The sequence below is a fragment of the Hoplias malabaricus genome, chromosome Y (genome assembly GCF_029633855.1).
Source record: "Hoplias malabaricus isolate fHopMal1 chromosome Y, fHopMal1.hap1, whole genome shotgun sequence".
NCBI classification, from domain to species: domain Eukaryota; kingdom Metazoa; phylum Chordata; class Actinopteri; order Characiformes; family Erythrinidae; genus Hoplias; species Hoplias malabaricus.
In genome coordinates, this window is record NC_089820.1 from 61,002,475 (window position 1) to 61,025,272 (window position 22,798).

Sequence of the window (22,798 nt, forward strand, 5' to 3'; positions counted from 1 at the left end):
TATATATATATATATATATATATATATATATATATATATATATATATATATATATATATATATAGGTAACCAACATGATTAAATTTTGGCCATTATTCCGCAAAGCAGGACTTCCCAGACAGATAACCTGACACTGGATTTAATAATCTGGCTAAAGTAAGAGGCGCTGCTTTGTGAAATACCCTCTGGTTTGTAGAGTACCCACAAGGTGTCCACAAACTTGTGGAAAACATTACAAAAACAAAAGCGTGACGTCTGATTCACGCGCGTTCTCGCGCACGCGCAGTGTTGTACCTGGCGGCTCCATTTTGGTGGCGAAGCTGTTAGCTTTAGCTTTAGCTTTTAGCGGTGGGCGGGAAAGGAGCCGCATTATGAGGATTTTAAAACATATTCTAGATACAACAGCGAGGATATAAGGTGTAAAGACATAGAGGATGGTAACGGGTTTGAATATTGGACGGTGACTTGGTGTTTGTGAGGAATATACCTGTAAAACCCCAAGTGACCGGCTCGGAGCACCGTTATAGGAGTTAATTTTACTGTGATTGTGTTTGTTGTTTATTAAAAGACAAATATCATATTAAGTGTGCTTTACAGTCACTCTAAAGGCGAGGATCCGTCCCCAGTTGAGCACAAATGGACGGTGAAGATGAAGCCTTTTCAGGGAGTCATTCAGGTAGCGTTTATTTTAATGGCTTTGTCACGAAACTGGAGAAAATGTGCTTTAGTTCCACTTTGTAAATGCATTGTCTCTGTGTATTTTATATAAACTTCACTATAAATCTCTTCACTACACGGGCTTTCACTGCTGAGTGAAGCCGATGTTAAAGTCTTAACGTTCAATTACAGTGTTCACGTGTTTTGTTATTTTACTGATGGAAAAAGGGGTTTGATAACAGTTATAACTGGTTATACACTAGCTGCATGGCCAAACAAAAGGGCGAACACACTAAAAACTGATTTGCCGTTTAATCAGTTTCACATTCCATATTAATTTCACTGTGTAGTTGTTGGCTGGATATTAATAGTTTGTTGGCTATTCTCAGTCCAGCAGTGACACTGAAGTGTTTAAAAACTCCAGCAGCAGAGGTGTCTAATCCAGTCTTACACACAATTTACCAAGTCAGTGCTACTACAGTACTGAGAATAATCCACCACCCAAATAAAAGCAACTGTGCTGTGGTCTTATGGAGTACTGACTGGAGAAGAACAGGCTGAAAGGGAGAGTTGTGTTAAAAGTCAAAGTGAAATGGTTTATTGTAGAGAAGCTTACAGACTGATTCCAATATAGTGGTCACGGTGGAATCAGGAGGTATGTAAAATGCTAACTGTTCTGTTGGGTGAATAACTGGCTTTTTTTTTTAAAATAAATTAACAGTCAGACTCAATACACTGTTATTAGGAACATTTAAAAGTATGTTTCTTTGTTACATTTTAATTAACGTTTTGGCTATTTTTATGCAGACGATGGCAGTGGGACACCTGTCCAGGATGAGAATGCACTGGGGTCAGATGCTGATGAGGAAATGAGAGGAGGATCACACCAGTCTGAGGTTCAAAAAACTATTCTTTGAGATTGGTCTCTTGGTTTTCTGTGCCTTGCAGTATATTATACATGTTTTTAAAAAATGATTGTTTGTTTTTGTTTATGCAGCAAATGACAGTACACACCTCTCAGATATTTAAAGTAATAAAAATCTGTTGTTAAAATGAATGCCATGTTGTTATTATAAAATGTGTTTTGAGTAAAAGCACAGAGTATGACATTGTCGTTTTTTTTTTTTTATCTTGACATTGTAAATTACATTGTCATTGTATCCCTGGTCTACAGTAATACTATTGGGAGACAGGGGTTCAAGTGATACTTTTAGAACAACAAATGACTACTTGTTTTATTAAAGTGACATTAAAAGAAGAGCATATACCATCATTGGTTTAAAGCACTGCTGAGATAAAGCATCAAAAACATTGTACTGTCTTCCTCTTGTGGAGAGGTTTTAGACTGCTGAACATGGGTAAATGAGTTACAAGCCAGATCCATTAGTTGTGCTGGTACTAATAACTTTATTACTGTTTGTTTTGATATTATGCTACTCTTCTAATATTATTCTACTGTGTCTTTGCCTCAACATTCAAATCTGAGAAATTGTTACTGGCCTAATGGCTGTGTGTCTGTCTGGATTGGCAGAATGAAGGCAGTGACAGGGAAGATGCAGCACCACGTGGAGGAGACAGTGAATCTGAACATGAGGATGGTGGCAGAGTCGGAGCCAGCGATTCAGAACCAGAACCCCGTCGTCCTGCTGACAGTAGTGAAGATGACAACGACAATGAAGGCTCATCACCCAAACGAAGGGGAAGCACTTCAGACACAGAGGAGCCACAGAAAGCTCAGGCTAGCGAATCAGATGAAGAACCGAGTAGGAGGAGGAGGAGCTCAGAATCTGGCAGCGAATCAGACGAAGAAAAAACTAAATCGAGAACACAGAGGGAGTCTGATGGCGAGGATCAGGAAGATGGAGAAGAGAGAAAGGAGGATGAAGAGGGGGGACAGAGGAAAGCAGTGATTAACTCAGACAGTGAGGAAGAGGAGGAGAGGAAGCCCAAAGTGGACGCTGGAAGTGATGAGGAGGAAGAGCGTCATCAACGGACTCTAGCGGACAGCGATGGTGAAGATGAGGGGGAGAAGCCAGGTATGCTCATGTTGAATGCATTAAAGCATGGTAAAAAATAATGGTCACTCTGTTGTATGAGTAATCGAGTACTGTATCAGATGCTTAGGTGATTTGTTGTGTTTTGAGCGTTTTTTAAACAACACAAAATGAGCTTAACATATTATACAATGCCCTTCCATGATACAAGAATACTGTAAGTAATCTGTGTCCTTAGCACAGCGAGTTTAGGATATGAGTTTATTTGATGTCCTGCAGGTATCAGAACATTTTAAAACAGTTTTGAGGAATCAGTTATGTTGAGTCTTATTCTTCACTCAGCTGCCACTCATGGTTTTTTCGTTGATTTGTGAAGCAGTAAACATCAATGAGGTATAAATGTAGTGGCCTTTATGAACACAAACATTATGCAAGGCACCTACAAATTATAATAGTGTTATACATGTATTAGATTGATATAGTTAACGGCACAGTTGCAAACCCCTTTTCTATCGCTCTTTTGCATATTTGCACAATAGTCTACTTATTTCCACCTTGTCCGAGCATGGAAAACCCACTAATCATTGAGGCAATGTTCTCCACTTACCTTTTTTTCTTTCCTCCCTTTCTTCTCTCCTCTCTCATTAAACACCCTGCAGTTTTTCCTCACTGTTTCACAAACCACCAGCACTCCATCTGTGCCTGTATATGGCTTGCCTGTATGTGTTTTATTTGAGCACACTGTCGAGTACTCTTCTATGTTCTGGTGATTAATAAATATGGTTTAGTTCACACAATGAATTTTGGAGAGTAATATATTGCCTCTGGGATCTTCTCAATCATTTGATGGGGGATTTTGTTATTTATTGAAATCTTGACTTTATTCTTTTTTAAGTTTTAAGATATTGGTTCGGTTAAATATTAAAGATGATGTTGATCTTTATGATCCGTATAATTTCAGTGAAGAGGAAGAAGGCCATTCTGTCTGACAGTGAGGATGATGATGAAATAAAAGGTATAGTTCTCTCAGCTCTCACTTTCTTTTGAGTACTGATATAAATATATTTGAAGTAAAGCTGTATATGTCGATATAATTAGAATAGCATTTAAATATTTATGTCATTCCCGTTGTTGCTGTGATGTGTCTCTCCAAAGCTGTGAAGAAGAGCAGGGCTGTGTCTGATGATGACTCTGACAGCGATGAAGGCTCTGAAGCTCCGGATAAAACTGTAGCAGCAAAACTGCGAGAGCTGGGCTCAGACAGTGAGGATGAAGATGACAAGATGAAGATGGACACAGGCAAAAAAGACGAGAAAACACTTTTTGGCAGTGACAGCGACTCTGATAACAATGAGGAAGAGTAAGTGAAAATGATCTTAAATTACTTCTCTCATTTTGTGTGCCTTCCTAATATTCTTCAAGGCTTTCCCGAGTTTAAGGCTCGTTTTATAAATTTCTGCTTACTGACTGGTTTTTATGGGCTTTTTGTACGTGTGCGCAAAACCTTGTTTCTCTGTTCCACAGGAAAATGATTGCTGATATTTTTGGAGAGTCTGGAGATGAGGAAGGAGAAGAGTTCACGGTGAGACAGTGCAGTAACATTTAGGACAGAATTTCTGCTTTTTTTAAGTGAAAGAAATTAGGCAGTTTAAAACAATTATTTGGTCATATTTTGATCATATTAAATTATTTTTTTGTTGTTTTAAATGTGAGAACAGGGCTTTAACCAGGAGGAGCTGGAGGGAGAGAAGCAGCAGGGTGCTCCTAAAGGTCTGAAAGAAGCAGCTGATTACTCAGACTCAGATGATGACATTGACAAGGGAAAAGAGTGAGTCTTTTGCTAGTAAAACAATTTTGCTAGTAATCTGTGACATGAAATTAGTGCAGACTACTCTAATATGACCCCACTCATGCATTATATCACACATGCAAATGTCTATTACTGTAGACTACGTGCGGAGAAACTTTCTCCACTGGGGGCCAAAGTTCCACACCTTGTCACAGGACACAAAGTTACAGATAACCAACTAATATGGGCATAATACTCTTTCACAAACTTGTTGATGCCAGAAAGGCAGCTATTATTGCATATTTTATTTACATAACAACCAATTATTGGACAAAATGTTTCCAACCCTGCAATTGACAGTCACACAAATAATAACATATTTTTAAATGCAGAATGTAGCAGATTTATATGAGCTGTATTATACCATCAAATTTAGAATGTAAGAGTTATATATGTAACCCTAAACAGCACTGAGAATCATTTTTGATCTTATCCGTCAGCCCTAAATTGTGGACTTAAAAAAAGTAAATTCTGTATGTTCTTTAGCACATCGTTTATGTCTGATTTTGACATGATGCTCGCCCGTAAGAAAGCACAGAGCGGCAAACGCAAACGTCATCGAGACGGAGGGACGTTCATCAGTGACGCCGATGATGTAGTTAGTGCCATGATCACTAAGATGACTGAAGCTGCGGAGGTAAGTGTGAGAGTCTGTGATTTTAAAATATTTCTTAAGCCCTAGAAAGCACAGTGGGATCGGTAATTATTCGCTTATTCAAATGTGAACTATTTGGACCATTTGATTTGGCTCTTAATTTATTTTGGATCTGTTCTGTTCATTGTGGCTGGTTTCTTCTCTCTTAAGATGTTTAGTGGTTCTCAAACTTATTGCCCAAACGCAGCAGTGCCTCTGCCATTTTTGAGACCCCCACCAGAGCTGTAGGCAGAAACTGATCATTGTGTGTATGCTTTGGCAAAAGTGAGTGGGGGTGCTTTTTTGTAGTTTACAAAAAGTGGCATCAGCGCCTCGTCCTCCCCTTGCACTCCAGCTCCAACTCATGGACCCCACTCTGACACACAGTGCTTGCAGTGCTCAAACATGCCTCTTTTAATTTGCCTTGCTGCATGCCCCCTACAGCAGCTTGCGGGGGGCACTGGTTTAGAGTGTGTGTTAATATATATATGTGTCTGTTTGCGCAGGAGGATCGAACACTGAACAGTCAGAAGAAGCCTGCACTAAAAAAGCTGATGCTTCTGCCCACAGTAGTGATGCATTTAAAGAAGTAAGTAGCTTTAACTTATTCGTCTCTGCATTATTTATTTAAGTGTCCTTGCAGTTCTTACAATACCTTTAATCTACAGCTATTAGTTATTTCAATAAAGATACCTGTATGTGGACTGCTGTCCATCTACTGCAGCAGAATTTATTAGCCACATTATGAAAGGGTAACGCCACTAACGAGATTTTTGATTATGCTTATTTTTGTATATACTCTATTAATTTGGTTAAAGTCACTAATTGTAGAACCACAAACTTGTGTGTTATTGTACCTGATAAAATGATGAATTTATCTTAATGCACAGCAAGAGGACTATAGAAACACAGTATTAATTTCTCTTATGCATTTGTGTATTTGTCCCTCAGGCAGGATCTAAAAGAGACATTTATAGACAGCGGTGTGATGACGGCAATAAAAGAATGGATCAGTCCTCTGCCAGATAAAAGCCTCCCAGCCCTGAGGATCAGAGAGGAACTGCTCAAGATCCTGCAAGAGGTGAAGTAGAATTCGGAATCATCTGATTCATTACTGCCCTGGTCCTTGTGTAGATTTATTCAGTGGGTATGGATATATCTAAGGTGCCTTAATAACATAGTAAACATTACGTTTTGTTGTTCCTTTGTTTTGTAAAACACATTCAAAATAGTCCAACAAGGTGTGTGTGTGTGTTTGACTGCAGCTGCCAAGTGTCAGCCAGGAGACTCTGAAGATGAGTGGAATCGGCCGAGCTGTTATGTTCCTGTACAAACATCCCAAAGAATCTCGGCCGAACAAAGACCTAGCGCTCAAGCTCATCAGTACGTACACACATCACAAACATTTAAATACTGTGTATCTGATGGAAAATATTAGTGCTGTACTTTAGTGTCATTTTTCTCTTTCTTTTAAAGTCCACATTATGAATCTCCAGTTTTTTCATTAATTTCAGTCTTCCTTACATAAGCACAATATGGTGTAATCGCCCCAGAAATTTTGGCTGAAAATTAACCAAAGAATTTTGAACTGTATTTAAGAACATTTCTGTCTGAAAGAAAGACAATTAATAGATATTGCTGTATGTATGTGTGTGTGTGTGTGTGTGTAGATGAATGGTCACGGCCCATCTTTGGTTTATCATCAAATTATAAGTGCATGACAAGAGAAGAAAGGCAGCAGAGAGACCTGGATCAACAGATTGCCCCCCGGAGGCGGCTCAGGTACACACACATACACACACACACAGAGACAACTACTTAAACTACATACTACAATACTATATGCACTGTACAAGAATTTAGCTAATTGTGGCGTATGATTTTGACAGTATTTTCTTTGGTAGCATGCAGTATTGGATGAAACCTTAGAAAATATACATCTGTCAAACGTTTTGTTTACCTGTTGGATCTACACTCCCTTTCCACTTTATTTGAAACCCTTGCCTTGTACTCTCGATCTCTGGTCACTTTATATGTTTTCTGATTATGTCTCACCAAAATTGGGCTTCAGCACATGAGCTACAATCTCTAAATGTACACCAACAAGGTGAGATTTTAAGAAAGTCAGTTCTAATAAAGTGAGCAGTGAACATTTTTAGCAGAAAGCCATGTGAAAAATCACTACAGTATTCATCTCTAAAATTTCATGCCTTCATTTGCTTTTAGTTACTCCTCCATATTTTGCTTTCTTTCTGTTTCATGCTATATTTTTAACCAATGTGTATCTTCCTCTCATCCTTTTCCTCCCTATACACCACACACACATACACACACACACGCACACACACGCTGAAGTGAGCCTCAGAAGGTTGAGAGGGCAGAAGAACCCGACGTCTTTGGGCCACTCAGGTCTTGCGAGTGTGTGTTTGTGAGAGAGAGAATGTGCATGATTGTCCTGAAAGTTTTGCACGTCAGTGCTCTTCAGGTTTAATCATTCTAGAGGTGTGTGTGTGAGGGACCAAATCTTGGTGGAAGTAGGTATCAGTATTTGGATTAAGGAATGTGCATAAATATGAGAATATTAAATGAGCAAATGGCAATGATGGTTATTGTAGTGTAGCTATTCCATGTACCTTCAAGAACCTTGCACCATATACTCACACACTACATACTCCCTAGACTAGTGTAAACTTGCATTTGAAGTGGCTTCAAACACTGGCAGTTTTATTCTGTGACTCTAACACTCACTCACATCGTGTCCTGCTGCTTCTGAAGCTATTTGTGTGTTTAATGCATCATTCTTACAAATGTCCTTAATTTTTTTTTTAAACCCTTCATTTATATTTATATATATATATATATATAATGAATATTTATTTTTACTTAATCATTACCATCACTTTTGGTCTATTGTTCTGATATGTCTGTACAGTATATATTTATAAGTGATTTGTATTGATCTGTCTGATTTTGTATTTGTTTTGGATACCCAGTTGTTTTGGATATCTGTGCCAGTCTCGCTGTAATGTACATCATTCATAACGTGTATATACGTGCATCTAAAACAAAACTGAAAATGCTGCTGAAACAAAACAATGGTGCATGCAGCATCTTAGGAAAATTCTGTACAATTATTTGTCTAGAAACTGGATAAAAAACATTTTGCTGTGAAATTGTAGAGAGCTAATGTGGTGCATTTGTGGAGGGAGGCATGTTTGTCTGGGTGCTGGTCAGATTAATTGGATGCTGACATGTTTATGATCTTTACAGTTCAGGAGGACAGACTCCTCGAAGAGATCTGGAGAAGGTGTTGACGGGAGAAGAGAAGTGAGTATGATACAGATACCTGTACTTGTGTAGAATTATTTATATTCTTAGTTGACAATCTTTTACATGTGTGTGTCTCTCTCACTCTCTCTTTCTCAGAGCACTGAGGCCGGGTGATCCTGGGTTTTGTGCGCGAGCACGCGTGCCAATGCCGTCCAATAAGGACTATGTAGTCCGACCCAAATGGAATGTGGAGACAGACTCCAACCGGGTCAGTGGCAGGGACTTTGGGTACCTGTTTGTGGGGTTTGAAGAGGATCGCATAATTTAATAACAAACGATGGTTGTATAGGTTTTAAAATGGAAGAGCATCAAATCCACCTTTTATATGTGCCATAAACAAATACCTCTGACAGAAATGTAGCTTTCATTTGACTTAAGTATTTGTTGTGATCTCAGAATTCCAGTCAGGCCATTATGTAATTGTGACAGGCCCATAGGCCTTTAGTATAGTGAAGCATTGATTGGGTGGTTTGGTGTAATTATTAGAGAGGCTATAAGAAAGGCATCAGCCGCCTGGAGAAGCACAAGAGACGCTTTGCTGAGCAGAGGAAGCAGCGGCGTGTTCAGGGAGCAGTGAAAATCAGCGTGGAGGGAAACCGCATGCCTCTGTAGCTCACACTGTGACCTGCAGGGGGCAGTAAGTGGCAGCATTGTGCAAGAGTGCTGCATTATGCGGTGTGTGCGGTGTGGTAAAAGTATTGAGCAGCACCCTCACTAACAGCTTCAGGTTAAAGACGTTTTTTAAGTTCATCACGTTAGACCCCCTGGCTTTGTAGGACCCGTTTCATAAATAGTTATTTGTATTGAATTTTATGGTGTACCTGTTGTAGATATGGACATTCAGCTTGTATAATCTCCATAGAATGAACCTAAACCTAGGCTCTCCTTGATTGGCTGGAGGGGTGTAAAGCCCCCCTGCATTTGGCTGTGAATGTGTGGAACTGTGTTCTCTGTAGTAGCTCCATCCATTGCCTCTGGGATTAGTCTGAGTTGGGTTTATGATCCACTACTAATTATCCAACATCAGTATCTGATGTCTGATGACCGTGTGGCAAAGTGCCATCAGATGTTAATAGACATTTTCCAATATATAATCGAAAGCCTTTCCAGAAAACTGGAAGCTGTTATTGCAGTAATTCCAGATATAAACGTCTGATTAATACCCTGCAGGTGAAATGTTGATGAACAGGAGTCCCACTATATTTTGGGCACCTTGTGTACAAGAGAAATGCAGGATATGGTTCTTATGTGACCCAATATTTGGGCAGCATATTATTCAGACAGTGCATGCGTTAGTGAAAGTCCAAAAGCTGTATTGTATTGGAGTGAAGATTTACTAATGGTGAATGTGTTTGGGAATGACTTTGCAAACTCAAATTTTTAGTGCAGTTTTTATTGTCCTTGCGTTAGACTGTAATGGAAAACTAAATTTCGCATGTCCCTGTGACACACAGGTGAGTCCCATTTCGTATCTTACCCCTACCCCATGTTTTTAAGTGCTATCTTGCTCCTTGGAACTGAGTCACAATGGGACAACCCTGTATACGTCATCTGAGCTAAAAAGAGCAGTGCTTCAGTAGGTCTCTGCTGCCAGTCTGCAGTGATTTAAGAGAAGCTGGGCTTTATCATAGTTAAATTTAGGTCATTATATGCCTTCAAGTGTTAAACTATCCTGTATTATCACCCATTCTTATTTCTCTGTGATATGAAGCTAAATTCAGTTGCTTATTCTGCAGTTTTTACAGCTGCCACAGGCATTCAGATGTAATTGCTGCACCATTTAAGGTGGAACTGGAAATTACAAGAGATCAGGATACTATTGGCGATGTTTTATGCTTGGTATGATGTAAAGGGACATAATGAATTTAAAGTACATTAAAATAAGATTATACAATGGTTATTGTCGTTTTTAAAGGAGAAAATACTGACATTTGTGACTTTCTTTGGTCACTTGCCCCACCATCTTGCTGCTGATTGACAAGGCATTTATAGCCCCTAGTTTGAATAGTGTGCCCCTGAAAAATATCAGCCCTACCCCTCTTTCACAAAAGGAATTTGGAATCTTACCCCTGTGCAAACCGGAAGGGCAGAGCTGATTGGTAGGAATAAGGGGTGAAATGGGACTCGCCCCATGTGTAAACGTCTGTGATCCAGGCATGTGAATTGGTTGTGTGTGTGTGTTGTTTGGGATTACTCATCCGAATGTCAAAGTTGGATTAAATATTTCTCACGGATTATAACCGTATGTGATTGTATTGCTGTACCGTGTTTAATTGTGTTGCCCTGTGTTGTTCCTCCTGTTTTGCAGGGTCCTGTGAGGAAGAGTTTATCTCGTGTAGATAAACAGATGCGACGTTTTGCAGATATTCGCCGCTTGACGAAGCCTGGCCATGCTGTGAAGATCAGTGTGGAGGGAAACCGCATGCCCCTGTGATCCCTGCACCTGGTTCGCCCTCCCTCTCTTTTCTCTTCATCTTTTTTTTTTGTTGTTTTTCTATAATGATGCAGGTGCAAATGTATGATGCTGCTGTAGGAGCGTTATTATGTGGAGATTTTCCAGGGCGGTTGGAAATAAAGGACTGTAAAATAGCAAACACATTCTTATGAGGGATTTGGGGAAAATGTGCATATTCTGTCCTGAGTGACAGCAGTGTAACTTTGATAATAAAGTTTCCACATTCTTTGCTTTTAGTTTATTGTTCTCTCTGTGTATTATTCCCTGCATTAAATGATTATGTAGGAGCTGTGTTATTAAAACAAAGTATCAAAGGAATTAATCAGTTCTTTCTTTATACCTGTAATTCACAATGTTTATCAATGAGAATTAAGAACACAGTCCACAAGTTATAAGAACATGAAACACGTGAAATGTAGCAGAAGTATTAGAACAACAGAGTAGTATGGAATTTCAAAAAGTCAGATAAGTGAGTCTCATGGTCATAAGGGCACTGGAATAATTCTACATTTAAAAACCTACAGTGTATTTTAGAAAACAATGTTAGAGCAAGTTCTTCTCGACCTGGATCTGGAGCAGACCATTAATTTGATGCTTTTCTATAAAGATTATACAAACAAGCTCTGTGGCCACACACTGCACTGTGAAATATGAATTCACAAACTCACTCATTATAAGGAGTTTTTTTTATAGGTATAACACAGATCTCCAGCAGCAAAGTTGTGTTCATTGATCAGTAAAACAAGTGGCCACTAGATGGAGGAATAGTATTTTAGAGATTAGTCATAAACACAATGCTGTTATCATCCTCATTATCTTCACAAAGATGAGTCTGGCTTTATAATAAAAATAATGCAAACCAGTTTTTCAATAATTTGGGGCATTTTTGGAAAAATGTAATAAAAATAATCTGATTTGTTAGTACTCTTCATTTTTATTTAATTGAAAACGTCCAGTGACCAACTTGATTGTGTTTTTTTGTGAGGTTGTGGGTTTGATTCCCGCTCCGGGTGACTGTCTGTGAGGAGTGTGGTGTGTTCTCTCTGTGTCTGTGTGGGTTTCCTCCGGGTGACTGTCTGTGAGGAGTGTGGTGTGTTCTCCCTGTGTCTGTGTGGGTTTCCTCCGGGTGACTGTCTGTGAGGAGTGTGGTGTGTTCTCCCTGTGTCTGTGTGGGTTTCCTCCGGGTGACTGTCTGTGAGGAGTGTGGTGTGTTCTCCCTGTGTCTGCATGGGTTTCCTCCGGGTGACTGTCTGTGAGGAGTGTGGTGTGTTCTCCCTGTGTCTGTGTGTGTTTCCTCCCACAGTCCAAAAACACATGCTGATAGGCGGATTGGCTACTCAAAAGTGTCCGTAGGTGTGAGTGTGTAGGATTGGCGCCCCTCCAGGGTGTATTCCCGCCTTGCGGCCAATGATTCCAGGTAGGCTCTGGACCCGCGGCGACCCTGAACTGGATAATGGTTACAGATAATGAATGAATGAATGAATGAATGTTTGTGCATGGTAAATGTGAGTGCACCGCCACCTGCTGGTCAACATGATAAATTAATTGTCTCCAGTTGTGATGGTGTTCTCATTTTCCTGTGAATGAACATTTAACACTGATCCAGTAAAGAATTTTACGAGTTTGTTAGAAAATAATGCGCAAATATTTTTGCCAAGCAATTATTAATTCAACTTTTAACTGCATAATTTAACTGCTTCATCCTGATCAGGGTGAAGCTGTGTCTGGAGCACACCCTGGACACGGTGCCAGTCCATCACAGGGTGTCACGCATGCGCACACAAATCACTCACATAAATTCAAATGGACATAATGGAAACAGAAGGTAGTCTATGTTTGTCTAGAAAATGAGTGGTATTTTTTTTATTTTGCTATTCATTTCTGTGGACTTCTGTGACTTTAGCTCAGACTGAGATGAGAGTTTACCTCTCAGGGATGTGGAGACATCTCATTAAGCGTGGATCTTGTGAGTTGATACCCCACCCCCGTTCTTCTTTTAGATCCAACAGTGTCCTAACACGCCTGGCTCCTGTTAATCTGAATTCCTGGGTTATCTGGATCAGGTTTAGATTACACTGTATTAAACTCTGCAGGATGGTCCCCTCCGGCATTAAGTGAATGAAGAGGATCCTGAATCTGATGCAACTCCAGCACAATCAGCAAAGCGTCCTGTGAATCTGCAGCAAATTGTCTTTCAATTTACAGCTGAGTCTAGTGTAAAATTAGATGAGAAAAGTAGCTCTCATGATATATTTGTGTTAAATACATTTCGCAGTGCTTTTGTTTCTTATATAACACACAGTTTTACATTTTCACTGTGGTGTTTATTGCCCTGTTTACAGACACCTGTTCGTCGAACACTAAAGGGGAACTAACAGGCAGTTTGTTCCCACTTTGCTGCAGTAAAAGCCTCTAGCTGTCCCAAAGGCATTGGATGGAGCTCCAACCCTTCAGAGAGTGCAGTTCCTGCTCCACAGCCCAAAGCTGAAGGGCTTTATACGCCTCTAGCCAACAACTTGGCATTGTGCACTGTAAGCTTAGGCTGATGTGTGGCTGCTCCAGCGCAGAACATAAATTTGATGCTTCTCTATGATGATTGTACACACTGGGTGCACTTCAAAGAAGCTGAATTAACTCAAAGGGGTAGATTTCCAGATGCTAGTTTGGGTTCATTCGTGTCAGTTACCGCATGAGACCACTAGATGGAGTAATAGCACTTCAGAGTTCAGTCATTAACACATCTTCATAATCGTCAACTTCACCTTTACGTTTTTATAAAACCTGCTTTTGTAATCCAAACCCCTTTTCAAATACGTTAGGACATTGTTTAAAATGCAATTAAAATAAGAATATTTGTGGGTTATTTTATTTATTTAATACAAAATATACAGGGTTTTGGTTCCCCATCTTCATAGTTTTTTTGTAAGTTTAAAAGAAGTATAGACTGTGATGCCTTCACCACACTCCCTAGTTGCATATAAAGATCTAAAAGGAGCATCTACGTGAGGATCAGTCTGTGGAGAAACCTCACTCTGTTTTAAGTCCAGACACCACTGTTGAATGTGTGTGACCTTTGAGCCCTCAGACAGATTTGCATGAGAAACACACATACTATAGTCATAAATATAGCTATGTGGTCTCAGGGGCATTTTGGAAAGCTGCTGACACTGAACACAATCATCAACTGCATTAAGAAATGCAACATGAAGCTGTTACACAAGAGAAAGTCTGTGCAGAAACATGGTTCTTTGGGTCTTTTCCTGGAAGTTCATGGTTATTTCAGCAAGGCCCCATTCTTTCAGTTTACAACAGTTTACAGATGCTTCACTGGCCTTGCCTACAATCCAGGTCTGTACCTTATGGCTCATCTTGAAGTGGAGGATCAGACAAATGGGCAAATATTCCCCGCGCAAGACGGCAACAATTTGTATCCTCAGTTCCCAAATGATTCGCAATTAAAGTGAAATTAAAAGGATGTAAACATGCCTTTGTTTTTAATTCTGCTTACACTTTACAGGATTTTTTATTATTATTATTATTATTACAGAGGTCTGATAATAAATCTGAAATAAATGTTCAGTGGACAGTTAAAATATATAATTTCTTCATTTAAAATTTGTGAGAGCTATAAACACACAGAGAGAGAGAGGGAGAGGATGATGGTATGGGAGAGGGGGCGGGGGCTCTGTGAGGTTGGCGGTGAGGCTCGTGTTTTGCGCGCGAGACTGCGCGTGCTCCTCGTGCCGCTGTGCTGTTGGCGTTGAGTGCGCTATGCTGAGGCCGCTGTTGGCGTTGGGCTCGTTGTTGCTGTGTGTGTGCGGCGGGGCGTGCGCGGGGTTCAATGACTCGGAGCCGTTGCTGCTCGAGGGGAAATGTCTCGTGGTGTGCGACTCGAGCCCCTCCGGAGACGGCGGCGCAAGCGCGGGCGCAGCGGGCTTCGGGATCTCGGTGCGCGCGGTGGGAGCCAAGGTGGCCTTCTCCGCGGTGAGGGGAACCAACCACGAGCCCTCGGAAATGAGCAACAAGTCCATGACCATCTACTTCGACCAGGTCCGTCTCTGGCCACTCTCTCTCTCTCTCTCTCTGTGTGTGTGTGTGTTTTAATGGCCAGACGCGTTCATAATTGATTTACACTTGTCTTCAATTAAAGAAGCGTGAAAGTGTTTCTTATGAGTCTTATGCGCTTTTACGCACGGTTTTACGCGCGGTCTCTTGTCTCCTTTCTCTCTTTCTAGCTCTGTCTGTCTTTCTTTCTCATTCTCTCTCACTCTCTCATCTATCTATCTATCTATCTATCTATCTATCCATCCACCCATCTCTATGGTTTGTGTTATGACGCTTTGTTCATTGTGTTGTTCTCCTGAGAGTGTGTTCAGTGTTGTGTGTGTGTTCTGTTCAGGTCCTGGTGAACATTGGGAATCACTTTGATCTGGAGGCAAGTGTGTTTACAGCTCCTCGGAGAGGGATCTACAGCTTCAGCTTCCATGTGGTGAAGGTGTATAACAGACAGACCATTCAGGTCAGTCAGGTCATTCAGGTCACTACACACTCACCCTTTATAACAGTTACTCGTTGTGAATATTAACGAGGAATCGGAGAGAGACTATTTTGGCTGAGGATTGTTGAACACATTAAACCTTGCAACAGGAATATCTTCATCTCTTCCACTCTTTTTCCCCCCTCCCTCTCTGTCCCCGTTTCCCTCGCTCTCTTGTGACATCTCTTTCTCTTCTCTCTATTTTCCTTTTCACTTTGTATTGTTCTTTCACTCCGTGTTTCTGTCTTTTCCGAAAAAATTGGTCTTTCTCTCTCTTTTTTATATTTTATCATTTTCCCCTCTCTCCATTCTGTCTTTTCTAGTCTCTGCCTTGCTCTCACTCTTTCTCACTCTGTCTCTCTCTCAGCCATTATGTCTCGGTGCATGTAGTTAACCCCCTCGGCCCCAGGGTCCTAACCGAGATATTCATCTTGAATTGATCTGCGTATTAATCTCCCTCTTATTAACCTAAAGCTGGTGTGTTTTCCGGATTGTTAGGTGAACCTGATGCATAACGAGTACCCCATAATCTCAGCGTTTGCCGGGGATCAGGATGTGACACGAGAGGCTGCGAGTAATGGCGTACTGCTGCACCTGGAGCGAGACGACCGGCTCTATTTGAAGCTGGAACGAGGGAATCTGATGGGAGGATGGAAATACTCCACGTTCTCTGGGTTCCTGGTTTTTCCTCTTTAGTTCCTACACTCTGGAGCAGTGGTGAATGAACCTTCAGCTGGATGTCCACTTCCCTGCACCATAACCTCCAACTCAAAGTCACGTAGCTCTGTAGAGTTCTAGCAGTTTCCATCGCTCATGTCCAGTGAGAGCAACAGAGACGGAATGTGTCTGGTTCATACTGTTGCTGCTGAGACAAAATGTTGTATCTCCAAAATGGCAACTTAAAATCTTATTACCTCTGAATTGGAATTGGACTTTCATCTAAGAATATATTGATCATTTCTATTTGTCAAAAAATATATATATCAATAAAAAATGGAGATTCAAAGTTTTGTTCAGACATTGATAATATATTTAAAATACAGTCAGTGGTTTCAGCTGGTTACTTCTAGATTCTTGTTGCAGTGGAGCTGCTTTAAGGGATCTGGAGCTCTTCACTTTGTTTTGCTTTTGTTAGTTTGCTGCTCATTAATTAATCCACAGGTCACAGGGCTTCCTCCCCGTTTATTTAGTATGCTAAATCAATTTAAAAGCTTTATCTGGACAAGAACACTGAGCTACAATCAAGCTCAGGCTAAGTTTTTTAGTAGTTTTAAAAGTATATTCAGCTTTGGATCTCTTATGAATGTTGCACTTGTTGATTTATGCCGAGCCTGATTTATTTATTCTGTAAATCTGTGTCTCCTATTGTTGAGTGGCACAGCAGGTAGAGTCGCTGTCACACTGTTCCAAGGTCCTGGGGTTGTGGGTTCAAACCCCACCTCAGGTCACTGTCTGTGAGAAGTTTGGTGTGTTCTCCCTGTGCCTGTGTGGGTTTCCTCCCAGTCTAAAAACACACTGGTATGTGGATTGGCTACGCCAAAGTGTCCAAAGACATGAATGTCTGAGAAACTGTGTGCTCCCTGATGGACTGGTGCCCTGTCCAGTGCGTGTTCTTGTTTCCCTATTCACTGCGACCCTGAATTGGATGAAGCTGTTATAGAAAATGAATGAATATTGTTGAGTATAGTCTGTTTTAAATCCTGTAAAATGTATGCTACTGCTACAGTTGACACAGCAGTTAATTACATTAAACTGTGGTAAATAAGAGTTGGGTCCCATATCTGCAGGAGAGTGGATATCGGTGGCACGGATTATTGACCACTCCTCTAGATCACATTTACGATCAGGTCCTGAGATATTCGTCCAGTCCACATTTATGTTCAGATTGATCTTCAGGCCTGGTCCAGGTAAATATTTACATCTGGAGCTTTTCTCCAGAGGGGCTTCGAGTTTTGAAGGTGAACGTGAAGTTAGGAGTCTTGCCCAAGAGCTCTTATTGGAGTAGTTATCATTTAACCTCTAATGAAGAGTTCTAGATGTCACCTAACGTGGCAAACGAAACAGAACAACAATATGGACTGGGTGGATACCTCCAGTGACTGAGTGAATGAATCCATTTTTTCTCACCCAAGGGTCCCAAACTGTGTGTAAAGTGTTGTAAAATGTTTAAATGACAAATGCAATGTAGGCGTAGGTTATAGTTTGAAATACTTTTTTGTACACGAGCAAATTTTGCACGGATTGTGATTTGTATAGTGCTTGATGTAGACTCTATAATAGTGTCATAATGTTCAGCAGTTTACCACAAACGCTTTTCTTTTAATCGCTGTTCTTCCACTCACAGCAATATCTCGCATCTTTTAATCACTTGAATGTAAATATGAGAATCATGGCATAAACACAAGGAATGTAAGCATTTGATTGGGTTCTCCAGCACTCCAGTAAAGTGGAACTGTAAGGGGCAGTGTAGGCAGTTCCATAAAACAAACAGCAAGCCAACTATACCGTATAATGAAAACATACTTCATTCTTTTGGCTCCTCCAAGTGAGGTTTCTAATAAAGTGGCCAAGGAGTGTAAACACGAAAGGAAAACATTCACATTTCATCTTCATCTGGAGAATAAACATCCATGGACCAACTCTCGTTCATTGTACTTTTTGTGAAATGTGTAAGAAGTAAGAACAAAGTAAGACACCAAAATGGACTATGAGAGGTTTTGGAAGTTGAGTACAGATTATTTTTAGGAACTTATAGAAGCATTTCAGACTAAAATTCAAGCTTTAATTGCTGTTTATGTGATGGGTCTTTACAGGGGTCTATCACTTATGCCCAACGTGGGAGTTATTGAATAGGAGCATCCTGCCTCTCTCCTGCTATTGGTTGACTTCAGGCTTAAGTTAGCTGATTAAGGAGAAATCCTTCTTGGTGGAACAACCCCCCCCACCCCCACCCCCCCCCCAGGTCTTGCTTGATTGTTACTGGTCCCATTTTCGGGTTATATATATATCCAGTTTTGTAAAGTTAATTATGAAAGTGATTATCTAATCTACACAATAACATCCTATGAAAAGTATAAGAAACCCGATAGCATCTTTGAATGGAAATGAACTAACCGAGGGTTCTCTCTGACATTTGCACAAGTGCTATACATAGTACATAGTGGCAAGAATCAAGGTTTTATTCTGATACAAACCCCCTCACCCTTTTCTTCCATTATTTTCACTGCTGAATGTGTTATTCCTGCCTCTCCAGACATGCCCACAGTGAACTGAATCTCCATGCTTTGCTGTTGTGTGTGTGAGAGAGTGAGAAACAGAAGGATGAGATAAAAGTTTTCATCTCCGACTGAGATGAAGATGGCCACAGAACTGAAAGAGCTGGACACCATGCAGGTCTCCCTGAAGCAGGAGAGCCGAACTCTGCTCGTGGAGATCTACCAGACTGCAGAGTCTCTTTTTTCATCCCCTGCAGAGTTTTAGTTCAAACTCTCCTCCTCAGGATCCACCTCCCTGTAGAGTTTAACTCTTGTTAGAAACATAGACCTGTCCCAGCTGGACCACACTCTAGACCTGGTAAAGGGAAATTATTCTCTGCATCCAAGGGAGAGACATTTAGCTGGACACCGATTATCTGGATGTATGACAGTGATTGTCTGGGTGTACGACACTAATATAAGGACCATTGATAACTGGATTTATGTAAAAGTAAAAGTATAGTGTGTTCATAACCTACAAAAATGTACTAGACCTGGAACCCTGATCAATAATAAGGTGGAGTGATTTAGAATAATACTGGATTTGGAGTTTATTTCGTGACTACGATTAGCTGGACCTGGATGTTGCCCACTTCTACCTATTCCTAACATGTCTGCTGTGTTTTGATTACATCAGTGTGTGCACTGCACGTTTTTACACTTGGAAATAATTCAGGGTACGGAAAGAAAATACGCAAAGATTCTGGTTCTCATTGGCCAAACCAAAATGCCTTAAACACAGCAGATAAACAGTTTTCTAGTGTAAATTCCTGAACGCCTTGCATGCAAAATATGGCAGAACTCTCAAAGGAGAACATCTGAGCTTGAGACTGAGGTAGAACAGTGCAGATGGCTAAACAAATGGCTAGTCAGAGGAGAGAGGGACACTTTTATCATACCCTCCACAGAGGGAACACAATAAGCTGAGGATCCTCAGTTATGGACAGAAACACACCTGGGATTTAAAGTTAAGTTCCAGTTCTATGGTGCACTACTGCTTTGCTAAGTGATGCTATTACCGAGTGTGACAGCACAGTTGGGTTTATATTATCTTCACAACATTATCCTCTGCTAAGACTCTGGGCCTCTGAGGCTCAGAACATTTTCAGCCTGATGTTTTTACAGAGGCACGGATCGGAATCTGCATGAAAGTGAGGCAGATTATCACCATGGGCACAATTAAAAAGCGCCAGGACAGCACTCTTTCGGAGGAGAGATGCTGCTCTGGAGCCATGTGGGTGTCTAGTGTCAAAACTGCACAGTGTTTAAAAAAATGATAATTCCAACAACAGCAAAAAAGAAGAAGAAAATGACATTGTTCTCTTTATATGAGGTTATTGTGCTTAAAGCAGTAGTTATACAGTTTCTGTTAGGTGCCAAAATTAGCTTCTTTTTGCACTTGAGCTCTGAGGATGATGTCGATAAAGAGTTTATAACTCACGCGTGGCATCATGCTAGCTTGTCTAAACCATCGCACACTTCCCTCAAAATGGGTCCTACGTTCTTCATATTGTTTGTATAGTATGAATAAATATAGTCATACAGGGACATAAATAGTGGATTTTTCTGTGGGAATGAAGAAAATGCAGTTGTTTTACACAATCATCAGTAAGCTAATTAACTAGCTAAGCTAATTGTTATCAAAACTTTCTTTGAAACCATAAGCCTAGCACACTATAAATGTGGTTCACTGCTCATCTTTGTTTTTGTTCTTGTTGGAACAAGTTGTCAACAGTTGTAGTTAATAACATAAACTCTAATTTGAACTTAACAAATCACACGTTGTTATGGAATGTAACAACTTATCCAGTTTAGTGTTGCTGTGGGTCCAGAGCCTATTCAGAATCACTGGGTGCAAGGCAGGGACAAACCCTGGAGGGGGCGCCAGTCCTTTGCAGGGTCACATCCACTCACACCTACGGACACTTTTGAGTCGCCAATCCACCCACCAACGTGTGTTTTTGGACTGTGGGAGGAAACCCATGCACAGACAGTCACCCGGAGCGGGACTCGAACCCACAACCTCCAGGACTCTGGAGCTGTGTGACTCTGCTGCGCCACCGTGCCGCCCAATTTAAAGATCTTATTATATCTAATTAATATTTATTCATGTCATATTGATTGGGTTTTTCATTAGCTCAAGTAGCAAACCTAACTAACAATGAACACCAAATAGATCCTGGTTGATATGGGGACTGTGTTCATTTTAATACATTTTTTTGTTGTTGTTGAACAAACACTTTGGACATGTTCATTTAGAAAAATTATAAATCAATTCTATTCTTCTGACCCTCTGATCTGTTATCATACTTTCAGAGACATATCTTCGTTCTTTCTGAGCGCTGGCTCTGGGGTCTGCTTGTGTGTCCCTGGTCTCTTTTTGGAGGTAAACATGGCCCAGAGCCCACAATCTGTCAGAATCCCTCTTCTGACCTTTCTTTTTTCTACAGATGATGAAGAGTGAGTCCATGACTCAAGCAGGACACATAACTGCTCGGTCACTAAACACAAGTCTGGCCTTTGGGGAAGAAGATGGAACCAGAATCCTTCACATAATTTGACTTGTCCCTTCTTGAAGCTGACAGCACCTTGTTCCTCCTATTTGCACAGAATAGAATAATATAAGTAAACGAATATAACTGACATAAGGGCACTTTAGATTTAGGTTCATACTTGTTTCAGGGAGCAGGCAAAATAACATAGACCACTCACTACAGCCGAGATTTTAAAGAACACAAGAAGAATAATGACATATTCATTGCACTTTTTACCTTCCTCAAACCCTGAACCCGGACATTTTGAACAGGTAAATATATTTATTTCAATGCTGTCTGTCAGTGTAGTATGCTCTCTGCCCTTTTTCTGTCCTCTCCCTTGTTTGGTGTCTTCTGAGTCTTAATGGGTTTGATCAGGTGTGAGATGACTCAAGTGGAAGAGTGTGTTAGTGTTGGTGAGCTGGAGAAGCAATGGGAGAGAAGGGTCCTGCTGAGCTAATGAATGTTCCTGAGCTCTGAGGGTAGCTTTTTTACTCACTCTCTCTCTCTTTCTCTCTCTCTCTCTCTCTCTCTCTCTCTCTCTCTCTCACACACACACACACACACACACACAGCCATACACTCTCAGAAAAAAGGTATAGTAGAGGTACATTATTGGTCACTAAAGGCCCAAACAGTGTAAATGTACCTTTAAAAGGTACAGCAGTGGTGTTAAAGTCCCGTTGAGCTCCCTAAAGGTTCATTACATTTCTTCTCCAGAAGGAGGAGAATATTTTTGAGATTTATAAGTCTTGGAGCTGAAACAAGGGCGTATGAAATCAACACAATTTAAAAAACTCCAATTATAATATAAAATTTTATATTTATAAAATATATAATTATATTTTATAAATAATATAAAATAATAACAAATATAAAAAAAAAAAAGGTGCAGTTGATGCCTAATTAAAGGTACTGAATTTGTACCCTTGAGGGTACCACCACAGAGACAGCTAAATGTATCACCATAATGACAATATTTTCTGACAGAGTACATACACACAGAAACAGAGAGACACACACTCTATGGCAAAAATAGTGGGACAAAATGCATTACATCTACAGGAGCTTTTATGACATCCCATTCTAAATCCACAGGCATTAATATGAAGTCTGTTTCATATTGAAGAGCATTTGTGAGATCAACTACTAATTTTGGAATAAAGGGCCCACAATCTCCATTCTCAACCTCATCAAACACCTTTCGAATGAAGTCAGTCATGTTCTTCTACACCGTACTTACTCAGCCATGATTTTATGGACCTTGCTTTGTGCACTGGGGCATAGTGATGTTGGAATATTACGTATTAAGATTAAGATTTCTCTGGACTGAAATTAAGGGGACTAGGTCTTGAAAACCACATGAAAAACAACTTCATAGCAACCCCTCCACCAAACTAGTGGAACATCTAGGAGAGAAAATATTTCATGAGTTGACTTGCAATAGTGGCATTTATTAACAGCACCAAGCTTGATTTTACACACTGATTTTAGTGATTAGGTGTGTCCCAATACTTTTGTCCACATAGTTACTCACACACACACACGCACGTA

General features: G+C 40.4%; 2 protein-coding genes across 2 annotated transcripts; both read left to right on the top strand.

Annotated features, from left to right (window-relative positions):
- The first annotated feature begins 295 nt into the window (after positions 1–295).
- Positions 296–11,231, top strand: LOC136678677 (protein IWS1 homolog). The gene is made up of 15 exons (XM_066656767.1): positions 296–676; positions 1,465–1,553; positions 2,189–2,693; positions 3,613–3,666; positions 3,807–4,011; positions 4,176–4,233; positions 4,370–4,479; positions 4,987–5,137; positions 5,641–5,723; positions 6,086–6,215; positions 6,400–6,517; positions 6,805–6,916; positions 8,405–8,461; positions 8,561–8,672; positions 10,773–11,231. Exons 1-15 carry the CDS (start codon positions 637–639, stop codon positions 10,896–10,898), a joined length of 1,950 nt encoding a protein of 649 aa, XP_066512864.1. The 5' UTR covers positions 296–636; the 3' UTR covers positions 10,899–11,231.
- Positions 11,232–14,652: 3,421 nt separating this feature from the next.
- Positions 14,653–18,085, top strand: LOC136679070 (cerebellin-2-like). The gene is made up of 3 exons (XM_066657351.1): positions 14,653–14,969; positions 15,319–15,438; positions 15,955–18,085. The coding sequence occupies exons 1-3, from the start codon at positions 14,691–14,693 to the stop codon at positions 16,150–16,152; spliced, it is 597 nt and encodes a 198-aa protein (XP_066513448.1). The 5' UTR covers positions 14,653–14,690; the 3' UTR covers positions 16,153–18,085.
- The last annotated feature ends 4,713 nt before the right edge of the window (positions 18,086–22,798 follow it).

Bases quoted from the DNA above. Each gene is read 5' to 3' on its own strand.
- LOC136678677 (XM_066656767.1), top strand. From the start codon at position 637: ATGGACGGTGAAGATGAAGCCTTTTCAGGGAGTCATTCAG. The intron at 4,012-4,175 runs GTAAGTGAAAAT...TCTGTTCCACAG, and splicing joins TCTGATAACAATGAGGAAGA to GAAAATGATTGCTGATATTT. The intron at 6,917-8,404 runs GTACACACACAT...TGATCTTTACAG, and splicing joins GCCCCCCGGAGGCGGCTCAG to TTCAGGAGGACAGACTCCTC.
- LOC136679070 (XM_066657351.1), top strand. From the start codon at position 14,691: ATGCTGAGGCCGCTGTTGGCGTTGGGCTCGTTGTTGCTGTGTGTGTGC. The intron at 14,970-15,318 runs GTCCGTCTCTGG...TGTTCTGTTCAG, and splicing joins TGACCATCTACTTCGACCAG to GTCCTGGTGAACATTGGGAA. The intron at 15,439-15,954 runs GTCAGTCAGGTC...CCGGATTGTTAG, and splicing joins ATAACAGACAGACCATTCAG to GTGAACCTGATGCATAACGA.